Here is an 11,409-nt window from a genome sequence, read left to right as displayed (position 1 = left end):
TCGTCAAGAATCGGAGTTAAATTCCGATCGGAGGCTCTTGCGAACCAAACAGAGCGTTGATCGTCGCGTTCGGAGGCGGAAAACAACAATCGACGGTGGAATTAGGAGATTTAATCATGAATATCGCGATCTTGCCAACATAGAAGCATGGAGATGCAACGGCCAAGGATATAGAATCTGGTTTTCTGTTGCTTGATCATCCGCAAGCACCGCTTTCGAAAACTGATTTTCCGGCAGGTTCTGAGGCGGAGTTGCGCTGACTGAGAAGAGAGTGCGGTGGACATGAGAGGAAACACCGGTGGCCGGAGGAAGAAGAGAAGAAGGAATTGTGAAGAAGGACGGAATTGGGGAATGGAGGTCGAGGAAATGGCGTGTATTTATAGAGGACATAAGCCCCGAAGTTTACGCTGTCGCCACTCGTAATTCATTTTAAGGCCTTTTTTTCTTCCTTTACTTAAAATAGTCCCCAGATTGTGATGTCAGCTTGTGGACAAAAAAATATTCACCAATTGACATTATTGCCCTTCCATTTGATTCATTGTTTTCTCTTTATTATTATTATTTTTTTAAATAAAATAATGGTTATAGTTAATATGGTTGTAATTTGCAAAAGGTCAATAATTATAAACTCTTTAGCCACACAATTTATCATAATTTTTTTAAATATTTATTCTAATTTTTTAAAAATATTTTAAAATAGTTATTTTTTCATTAATTACTTTCAGAGCCACTTAAACTCATGTATTCCCCTAATAAACACGTTTTAAAATCACGAGACTAACGAAGTATGTAACGAGCTAAAGTGAACAATATCTACTAACAGTGAGCTTGAACTATTACAAATTTTCATTCATTAAATTTTTTTTGTCGAAGTGTAATGTTTTAACCCGTTGAATTATAATAAACAATTAAATTTTTTATTTTAATGATTGATTTGACACAATATTAAGGAGATATTATTTTAAATTCTTATAATATCACTTCTTTAATTAACGTCAATATCAAGAGTCTTATGCTAATTTCTAAGTCCTCAAACATGAAAAATGTTTTTTTTAAAAAATCCCTAATTTAATATAAAAAATAAAAAAGAAAAATATTTTCTAATGGATAGAAAGGAAAGGGGTATTTTGGTCAAAAGGAGAAACAAAAAGTGTGGTCAAAAGGAATAAAAGGAGAGGAACCATGTAGGAAGGTAACGTAGAGCGTGGGCCCCATGTTAGAAGCCTTTCGCTATCGTCCTACGTGGCACTTGACTTTATTAAACCCACGTGGAATTTCGGCCACTGTCGGCTTGTGAGTGCCGCCATAACTGCAAGAGGGAAAAATAAAAAATAATAAAAAGCTTCGTCGTCGGTAAAATATTAAGCTTATCCCCTGGGAAATGGGTCGAATCAGCATGGGGTCATAAAGGCAAGAGTCGTCAAAAACAACCGTCCCCTTACCCGTGTGCTCTATTTAAATATTGTTGTTCGTAATCAACAAAAATTATAAATTAATAATTATATTATTTAAAATTTTTGTAACAATATCAATTTACTTAAATAAAAAAAACGATATATAATATTTGGAGTATATATTATTTATGAAATATATCTTACATATTATATCTTAGTATTCTTTTTTTATGATTTAATTTATAAGGTATTAGTTGTTAACTTGTATCCTATTTAAAGCTGATGAATATCAATGAGAAAATATATATCTTCAATTCTAATTCTATTTCTATTTCTCATTCTTAACATGATATCAGAGTCGTGTCTTAAACTTAGTTGTGTCAATGGATTGGTAAATCCTAAAATGTCGAAGGAAAAGGAATCAAGTCTCCTCGAAGGCATAGTAAAAAATGACTACAACTCCAAAGGAGTCGAAGCTCAATTAAGGAGAAGCGTACTTTGTTCGAGAGGAGGTGTTGGATGATAAAAGTCTCAGATTGGCTAATTTAGAAAATGATCTTGGGTTTATAATCACATTAGATAACTTATGGAATAATCATTTATAATTAAAGAATACATATCTTCATTTGTATAAAGCATTTTGGGAAATTCAGAGCAAAACCTATGAAAGCTTATGCTGAAAGTGGATAACATCATACAATTATGAAAAGTCGTGTTAGTCCAACACTTTCAATTTAAAAATGAAAGTTTAAATTAATTAATTTAAAGAGATATTATAAATAAATAGAATCTGAATTGATACGTATGAACTGAAGTTTGTCAAGTAGAATCTGAATTGATAGAATTATTAATTTAATGTTTTATTGATACAGCCTCTCTCCACTAATTAAAGGTATTTATTTATTTATCCTATTATTTAATTAATCTATTTATTTAATTCTTTTTAAAATTCAACAAAAATGGGGAGATGACCCTTTTTTTTCTTTTTTCAATTTTTTTAAATAGCCAGGGAGATGACCCTTGGACTTAACAAAAAGTTGCTTAGTTATTATATATTTGAAATAACAATAATCTGAAACTTTGGAGTATTTAAAATGGATTATATATACTTTAACTGACCTTATTAACTAATAATTTGACTTTACAACATGTGAAAAGTCACAAAATTTATAAATAAATAGAAAAAATAAATTTTCAAAATAGGCAATTACGGTAGGTGGAAGCCAAGAATAAAAATATGTTGTAAAAAATTTAGAATAAGATACCTGAGATGAAATTTTAATCTTTTTCTTTAGGTTTACCCCCTGCATAAAATAATATAAAATCTAGGCGTTTTATAAGTAATACCTATTTTTAAAAACCTATTAATCCCTCTCCACAATGGTATGATATGTCCACTTTGAGCATTGATTATAAACCTATGATCATTTCCTAAATTAACCAATGTGGGACTTTCAACCAACACCTCTCCTTGAACAAAGTACGTCTCCTCTTAATCATTTTTTACAATACTTTTGTTCGACATTTGAGGATTCTATTGGCATGACTAAGTTTAAGGCATTTCTTTGATACCATGTTAGATGAACACGACTCTCCATGATGGTATGATATTGTCCACTTTGAACATAAGCTCTCATGGCTTTAATTTGGGCTTTCCAAAAGGTCTCATATCAAGATAGTATTATTTGATTATAAACTCATGATTATTTCTTAGATTAGGAGACTTTCATCCAACAAATTTAAAAGACAAAAGAAAAAGGAAAAAAAAAATTAAAAAGATGGTTTTTTACATTTAGATCCTAATTTTAAAAAAGGAAAAGGAAAAAGATTCTAACATGAAACAATTGGGCAACTTGGGGTGGCATTTGTGTGGTAGATTAAAGGAACTTAGAAGGCAGCCCCCACAAAATTCCAATGGGATGGTGGAAATTCCCTCCCAGCTCAAAGCTGCAAAAGCTGCAAGGGGCAGGGGGGGATGATATGACTGGCTAGTCAAAGTTACCACCCTCCACCGTCAACATCAAGGCTAATCCTTAATTTTCTAGGGCCCACATTAAGATATCATCCACCCCCTCAACAACAACAATTACCACTTTAATTAACTAAATGATTATTATAATCATGAGAGATGGGATTTTCAAGAAATCATTAATTATTTAAGACATTCTCACATCTCACCCCAAAAACACAACAATTATTTGTTTTATTAAATAAAAAAAAGAGGGGGCAATTCTAAGTAAACATTATTCTCTTTAGAATTTTTCCTTTCCAGCTTTACTTCAAGATTTTTAAAATGCGACGGCCAAAGAGAGATTTATACATTCTTATAAAGAATATTTTATTTTCTTCTCTAACCGATGTGGGATCTCACAATCCACCCTCTTCATAGTCCAACGTCCTCACTAACACTCGTTCCCTTCTCCAATTGATGTGGGACCCCGCAAAATCCACCCCTTCATAATCCAACGTCCTCACTGACAGTCGTTCCCTTCTCCAATCGATGTCGGACTCCCCAAAATCCACCCCTTCATAGTCCAACATCCTCACTGACACTCGTTCCCTTCTCCAATCAATGTGAGACCCCCAAAATCCACCTCCTTCATGGTCCAACATTCTCACTGACACTCGTTCCCTTCTCTAACCGTGTCCACCCCCTTCGAGGCTCAGCCTCCTTACTGGCACATCATCCAATGTCTAGTTCTAATACCATTTGTAACAGCTCAAACCCACCGCTAGCAAATATTGTCATCTTTAGACTTTCCCTCCAAGTTTTTAAAACACATAGGCTAGAAAGAGGTTTCCACATCCTGGTAAAGCACGTCTCGTTCTCCCTAACCGATATAAAATCTCACAGATATATTTAAATACATAATTATATATATCCTAATTAAACATAATAAGTTAACAAATTCATAATATTATGGACATTAAAGAGGAAAAGAAAAAGGAAATAAGCTGTCGTTGAGCATTCTAGAAGAAGACAGAAGTGTCCTATATTTTAAACCACAAAAATTAAAGGCTTTTGTCCTTTATACGCTTGGCGGCTAACGGATTAGGTTGGGAGTTCAATATGATTTGCCCTTTTCCTCTCAACAAACAGATTTATATTCCTTTTTTCTTTCTAAAAGAATAAAAAAAAGATTTATATTTCTCATGGTGTCGTCAATTATCAGCAGCCTACAAATCTTGAAAGGGAGTTTCCTTTATTATTATATATTAAAAATAAAAAACGTGCTGTAATATATATTTTTCTAATATTATAAAATTCAACCAAAATTAAATGTATGGGTACCTTTAGAATACCAGCGGTTGAAAAGGGTCACACAAGATTTGAAGCTCCTATCTATGATTTGCTATGGTAATATTTGTCGAGCAATTTCTCGGAGTACTCTCCGAATGTCAAAGCACAATTTGAGGGAATGATCTGCAAGAAAGTGATAAAGAATATTAAATAAAGTTGTCCACACGAACTCGAAAAGATGGTCGACTCTTTTAACGAGACAACCATTAGATAACTCGATATATTCCCTCTTCAAATTCTACCAAACTATTTATCATCCACTGATTTAAGAAACAAGTATTTTAGGTTTCTTAAATATATATTAAATTAAAAATGTGCAATGATTGATGAAGTCTAAAGCCAGCCCCACAATGTCACATAGATGACTTATCTTGAGCTACCTTATACAAATATGATTGATTAAGTAGAGCTTTCAACCTTCTTTTGACCCGAAAACAACTTCATAATTGTGATTAGGTTCGAACAAAATACCTCTTTATGAATATGATCCTCGTCTGGAAAATTGAGCTTTTGATCCCTGAAAAACAAAGAAAATGAATCGAAAAAATTGGATATATATGAGTTGCACATCTCAACTATTCTCACGAAACAACTGTTTGACCTCACTATATTTAGTTACTACGATAATTCATAGAACTCGTTCTTTCTAAATTTTTTATTAGGTACATGGCCCTTATAATTACGACTCATAAAAATTTAACCCTCCTCAGATTTTAACAATTACTAGAGAAAATTAGGAAAGTTAAAGATTTTAACATGAGATTAACTTCATTCTCGACTCGAGTAAGAACATACCAATCGGGTTGCATGAAAAGTGCAAATGTGGAGCGTTCAAGATTAAAAGCTTCCTTCCCTTTAGGTGCCTAACGAAAATCAGAACAACAAATCATCAAAATTTATTCATATTATTAGTAAATAGCTTGTCAAAAATTAAAAAAAGAAAGAACCAAAACCATTAAACACAATATGCCCCACACAAATCATTGTATAACAAACAAATAAGAAAGAACCAAAACCATTAAATACAAGAACCGTGTTCTACGCTAAGTATTTGGAAAACGAATCAATATATAAACAAATAAACAAGTATCTTATGATGTAAAAGCTCATCCATCCATAGGCTAAAAGAATAAATGGCCAAGAGGAAAATACCCGAACACAATGTGGTGTTGCACACAAATAGCCACTGGACAAAATCTCTGTAGTTTCGCCAATCTGATATGCGATTTCATTTTCTCCATAATAAACCTATGAATAATAATGAGGAAACATTATAAAATGATTAAAATAAGAGAAAAGTTCAGATGGTTTCTTAGTTATTAAAAAAAAAAAAAAAAAAATCATGCCTATGCTGTTAAGTAAATCCGTTTATACTCTTCCCTACAGTAGCTAGATATACTTAAAAATAATAATAACAGTTTGCATCAGGTCGGGTCGGGTCAGTTTTCTCCTCAGCCAAAGAGGACCTGGTTGGGTCGGGTTTTCTGCAAAAATGAACATTTTAGGCTCCTATGTATTTGAACTAGCCTCTTTAGTGCTTAATGTCACAATCGCACTTGACTGTGACCGGTGAATATGTGAATGAAAACGGCAGAGAACAATAGCCTACTTTAACAATTTCATCAGCTCTTGTCCTAACATAAAGGCCAGCAGCACTATCAGGGCAAGGTATCTCCCCACCATCTCTTGTAAACATTGCACAGGTTAGACCTGCAAATTAAACTGAAGAAATTTAGACATAAACAAAAATGACAACAATCATAAAGTTCGAACCATCATCGCATCTTTTTTCTATCCTGATGTGTCGTTTTACAACTTATTGAGAATTTCTTCCTTGATGTTTTTGTTATTTTTTCTGGTACATAAAATGTACCTCAGTCTAAGCTCATTGCTAGCAGATATTGTCCACTTTGGCGTGTTACGTATCGTCGTCAGCCTCATGGTTTTAAAACACGTCTTTTAGGGAGAGGTTTTCACACCCTTATAAGGAATGTTTCGTTCCTAGTTAGAGTGGGATCTCACAGTATAATTAGAAGGTTTTCAAAGGGTGGGATGGGTGGGTGGATGATAAACATAAGATAAGAACAAAAACCAACTACCTGTTAGTGAACCATGATCTGTATGCCATCCACACCAAGAGGATAGATTATCATTATCTTCATCAGAAGTGCTGCAAGTCGTACTTTAAAAGGTAAGCAATTCCCAAGTAAAAATTAATTTTACCTCAGTTGGGCAAGATTACCACCATGACCATGTTCTCAATCCCAATATTTACATGCAGTTAATCCCAGATGTATAAAATTAGTTTTCTTTTACCAAGAAAATTTGAGATTTACATCTTCAGAGACAAGGATCTTAAAAAACAGCTTGAAATAATTAGCAATGGTAAATTGCAACATTGATAGGTATATAACCTCTGGTTTGCTGGAAAATAATAAAGCAAACGCCCTTTATGACACCGGGAGTTGAGAAGTATCTTTTCAAGGGTTTCATCCTCATGCAGTTTCATCATTTTAGCAGCTGTCCATAAACAAATCAGAAACTGACAGCACCATAACTAAATACAAAAGGAGTAGCATATTATAAGCATAATGGAGCATATATTTTCTATAAAAAAAAATGAACGAAAGTTCCATCAGGATTTTCCATCTGGTTAATCAAGAAGCCTCTTCACTTTTAAGGAACCAATTGTTCATCATAGAACAATAATAACGGTTAACTGGACCATGCAAAATTATGCTTTAGAAAACAACACCACCAGCATTCAATTGAATAGTTTCTTCATTCAAGCTAAGTTTTCGTGAGATCCTACGTTGGTGGGGGAGGAGAACAAAACATTCTTTATAAGGGTGTGGAAACCTCTCCCTAGCAAATGCATTCTAAAACCTTGAGGGGAAGCCCAAAAGGAAAACTCAAAGAAGATAATATCTGCTAGCGGTGGACTTGGGCTGTTACAGTTTTCAAGAGGAGAAAACTTACCATATTGGTCGCAATGATATGCCAACATCAAACCAACATCAAGAATCAGCTTTCCAAGAGCTTTGAAGGCTGCAAACCAATTATCAAATCTCATTAATAAAAAAGAATCCAAAGTATCTCAACATAACGTATACAAGTAATCAAGATGATGAAAATTTAGAACAATCAGAAGTTTCTACCTGTGGATTAAAACAGAAAAGAAAAGAAAACAAGAGAGAGAAACATACGTATAGAAACAAGTGGATAAAGCAGCAATTTCCAGAAATAAAACAACATGAATAAAATACCTCAAAGGTTTTAGTAAAGTTGCAAACATAAGAGACAGTTTCTGACGAATTGAAAGTTAAAAAAGAAGTATTCACAATGCATGAAATCAACAGCATATTCTGAAAATCCTCTTCTACGATTATTTGTAATCTATAAGTGGCATGGAGGCAGAGTCAAGCAACAAATTAAATGGATTCACGTTGGAGAACAATAAGTCTCAATTATGTAGCAAATAAAATCACATAATTCATCTAGTGTATACCTAATTCAAGTTCTGGGAGTTCTTTAGTAGGCCAAATATTTGAACCACAGTATGATGGATACCTGAAAAAGTAGATGGTGAATGATAACATACCAATAAATATGATTCATTTTTACTTAGAAAAAATTGAAAAGAACATAAATGAAGGAACATAGACTAAGAGTCAAGGCAAGAAAAGTGACATGCAGGAATTAGCAGCTGAACTAGTGAAGCTACTACTACCTTTGAATTAAAGATGCATCCGTTGTTGGGCTATCCAATATTGGATTGGCATAGAATGAGCCTTTCAGCAAATCTGCACAGTCGAAATACATATTAGAGATAGATTTTACCCAGCCTCAGCTAAAATCCAAATGGAAAGGTACGCTGAAACAGAACTGAAGGTTCATATTTTCTAGCATAAACCACAAATGCTTTTAATCTACACAAAAACTACCAATAATCACATAATGCAATCTTGGCAATGTTCTTCTTTATTACCAACAGCTTCAGTGCAGATTTAAGGTCTCCCATGACTAAACAGCATAAAAATGAACCATAATTACTCTAGTTGCTTATTTAAACAGCGTAACATATAAAAATCGTATACCAGGCTTCCCGGATTCAAGTTTCTCTTTCCCATGGCTCCATCCAAAATTATACCTAGATGAACATGAAGAGAAACAGGTCACTGCAAATTAAACCCAACCTTGAGGCTATGTCTCAACAAATTGTCTTAAAAACAAAACTAATTGCATTCATTACAAAGTAAAACAAGATAGCACCCCCGGAAAGAAGATATCACCTGCATGAGTTTTATAAATAAAGGACCCAAAAATTTCAGATTCCTGAGCACAAAAATATAACAATGCACTGCTATCTAAAATGTGACATAGGTTACAACGCATTTTATATATTTAGAGATTCGCTAAAATCACTTGACATTTAAGGACTTTATAGGATGCGTAAATTTCTTAATAATCATACCCATGCCATTAAGTGGATTAAACTTCAAAGCACATCAAAATGATTGATAATAAACAAGCAACTGATAATTTCAGAGATGGGTGGCTTCAGAAGCATCATGAGAAGTACCTACTATCCGGGTCTTCCAGCTCCTTCTTCGCATCTTCTGGTAACCTAGCTAATCTTAGAAGGCAGAAATTTCACCAACGAATGCATTAAGTATTAGGTGAATTACTCAAAATCTTAAAGCGATCAGAGATAGCTAGCAGTTCCATTGATCAAATTATACCTCGATGAAAGACGTAGAAGGTCCTGCCGCAAGGAGGGAAATCCAGGGACCTGCGATTTGAGACCCATCCCAAGATAAAACTCCGAAAATATTCGTAGAAACCGTGTATGATCAATTACATCTCGAAATCACGTATTTCTAATGACTAAAAAGTAGCAGAATATTTAGGATAAATAAAACGAAAGGTCAAAGAAAGTTGAAATAGGATTAATGGATAGTTTACGCCATCAGTATCAGATTGAAGAACAAGAAGGTCAACGACAAGAAAATACAGAAATCGACAATCTATGAGTGCGTACGTGTAACATACATCAGAAACCGATAGAATTCCCAGCCCCTTCGGTCCGAATCCTTCTTCAATCTTCGCCGACAAGTCAACAGTCCGATCCTGTGTTCATCAAATTCCACCAACACGTAAAAAAACATTTGAAAATTACTCGTTACGAATTAGTATTTATATCATGCAGGATCGCCATGACAAAGAAACAAACAACTCAAACACAAAACTGCGACTAAAAATGGCAACGAACAGGCAAGAATAAATCAAAATGATTCGAGAAAAATGAAGTTCGGTGAATCAGTCTGAACTTTCTCGATTCCCAAACAATGGCTCAGATTGACTTACTTGTAGCTCTAAGTACGATATGGTGACGGTTCTGACGGCCGGAAAAGGGGACTGAAGTGAGGAAGACATAGTCGTAGAGAGAATCCGGCGGGAAGATTGATGAATTGAAGAACGATGGAGAATGAAAAAGAGGCGGGACGAAAGGAAATTTGGCAGGTCGTCACTTTTTATATGGAAATGGAGCCGATGACGAGGGAACCTCGTTCGTTCGTACGTGTGATCATCCAATTTAAAAATTTAAAATTTTAAAAATTTAAAATAATATGAGACAAATTGAAGGAATATTTATTAAACTTAAAAATTTAATTTTCATCGTGTTTTGTTCAGAATTTTAAAATAAAAACTATTTATGAAATCCATAAATTAGTTATGAATGGTAAAACTATTTTGAACCACAATAATTAGTTATTATAACTAATTAGTTTTAAAAGCTTTCATAAATAGTTTTTAAAATTAGTTATGATATGTTTATCTTAATTTTAAAATAGTTTTGAAAAATAAATTAATGTATATAAAAACTATTTTAAAATTGAAGGAATATTTATTAAACTTAAAAAATAAATTAATTTTTCTAAAATAAACTATTTTCACTGTTTTCAAGTGGAATCCATCGTATCTTTATCTTTCAAAACTTATTTTTTCTAAAATAAAAATAGTTATCAAACAATTTGGTTTTTAAAATCTTATATGAATTTTGAAAAAATATATATATTACAAAAATACCCCTAAACTTTTAAATGTTTTAATAATATACTTAAATTTTTTTAAAAAAATATAAAAAGTACTCTTACCATTAGTTTTGGGTGTTAATCGTTAATATTTTTTGTTTCAAAAATACCATTAAACGTAGAAAAAGTTTTATTAATATCCTCCAATTAAAAAAAAATTTAAAAATACCCATAAAATTTAAAATTAGCATTAATGCTCTTTGCTTTATAGAAACCGTTTAACAAAAAATTATTAATGTCTATCCAGAACTCATAAATTATTACTTTCAAATTTTTTAAACATTTTTGAGACGTGTAAAGATAGTTTAAATTTTTTAAAATAAGTTTAAAGGTGTTCTTAGAATTTAAAAAAAAAAATTTAAGGTAAAAATGAAAATTTTTAATATTTTTTAAAAAAGTCTCACTCAGTAACTCCACACCTAATGGTAAAGATATTTTTTTAATATTTTTAAGAACTTTTTAAAAATTTAAAGACATTTTTTTAGTTAAAATGCAAAGTTAAAAAGGATATTTTGTTAGACGTCCTAAAAAGATAGCCACATTGTTCTAACTTTCTCGAATAATTCCTTGAAAATCTGCTTGGTTTGCTTATATTCTTGTGGGATACAGCAGCAGATTG

At 32.6% G+C, this 11,409-nt stretch overlaps 1 protein-coding gene across 3 annotated transcripts; it reads right to left on the bottom strand.

Annotated features, from left to right (window-relative positions):
* Positions 1-956: 956 nt before the first annotated feature.
* Positions 957-10,203, bottom strand: LOC111443853. 3 transcript variants are annotated; one of them, XR_002710571.1, is made up of 16 exons: positions 10,063-10,203; positions 9,748-9,825; positions 9,438-9,487; positions 9,278-9,331; positions 8,793-8,845; positions 8,426-8,498; positions 8,204-8,265; positions 7,675-7,743; positions 7,110-7,215; positions 6,795-6,865; positions 6,305-6,405; positions 5,848-5,943; positions 5,491-5,558; positions 5,167-5,212; positions 4,687-4,818; positions 957-1,309 (listed from the first exon to the last, which is right to left on the bottom strand). XR_002710571.1 is itself a non-coding variant. In XM_023081682.1 (15 exons), exons 1-15 carry the CDS (start codon positions 10,129-10,131, stop codon positions 4,738-4,740), a joined length of 1,077 nt encoding a protein of 358 aa, XP_022937450.1. In that variant the 5' UTR covers positions 10,132-10,203; the 3' UTR covers positions 4,671-4,737. The 3 variants fall into 3 exon arrangements, 1 of the variants encoding a protein (XP_022937450.1); XR_002710572.1 differs by lacking the exon at positions 957-1,309 and adding an exon at positions 4,337-4,579; XM_023081682.1 differs by lacking the exon at positions 957-1,309 and having other exon boundaries at positions 4,671-4,818.
* Between the last annotated feature and the right edge of the window lie 1,206 nt (positions 10,204-11,409).

The sequence above is a fragment of the Cucurbita moschata genome, unplaced genomic scaffold (genome assembly GCF_002738365.1).
Source record: "Cucurbita moschata cultivar Rifu unplaced genomic scaffold, Cmos_1.0 Cmo_Scf00006, whole genome shotgun sequence".
NCBI lineage: Eukaryota > Viridiplantae > Streptophyta > Magnoliopsida > Cucurbitales > Cucurbitaceae > Cucurbita > Cucurbita moschata.
This window is presented reverse-complemented; position numbering and strand designations above follow the sequence as displayed.

Excerpts from the sequence above, each read along its gene's own strand:
- LOC111443853 (XM_023081682.1), bottom strand. The coding sequence starts at position 10,131 with ATGTCTTCCTCACTTCAGTCCCCTTTTCCGGCCGTCAGAACCGTCACC. Across the intron at positions 8,499-8,792 it reads ACTTGAATCCGGGAAGCCTG|ATTTGCTGAAAGGCTCATTC; the intron begins GTATACGATTTT and ends TCGACTGTGCAG. Across the intron at positions 6,406-6,794 it reads AGATCATGGTTCACTAACAG|GTCTAACCTGTGCAATGTTT; the intron begins GTAGTTGGTTTT and ends TTTAATTTGCAG.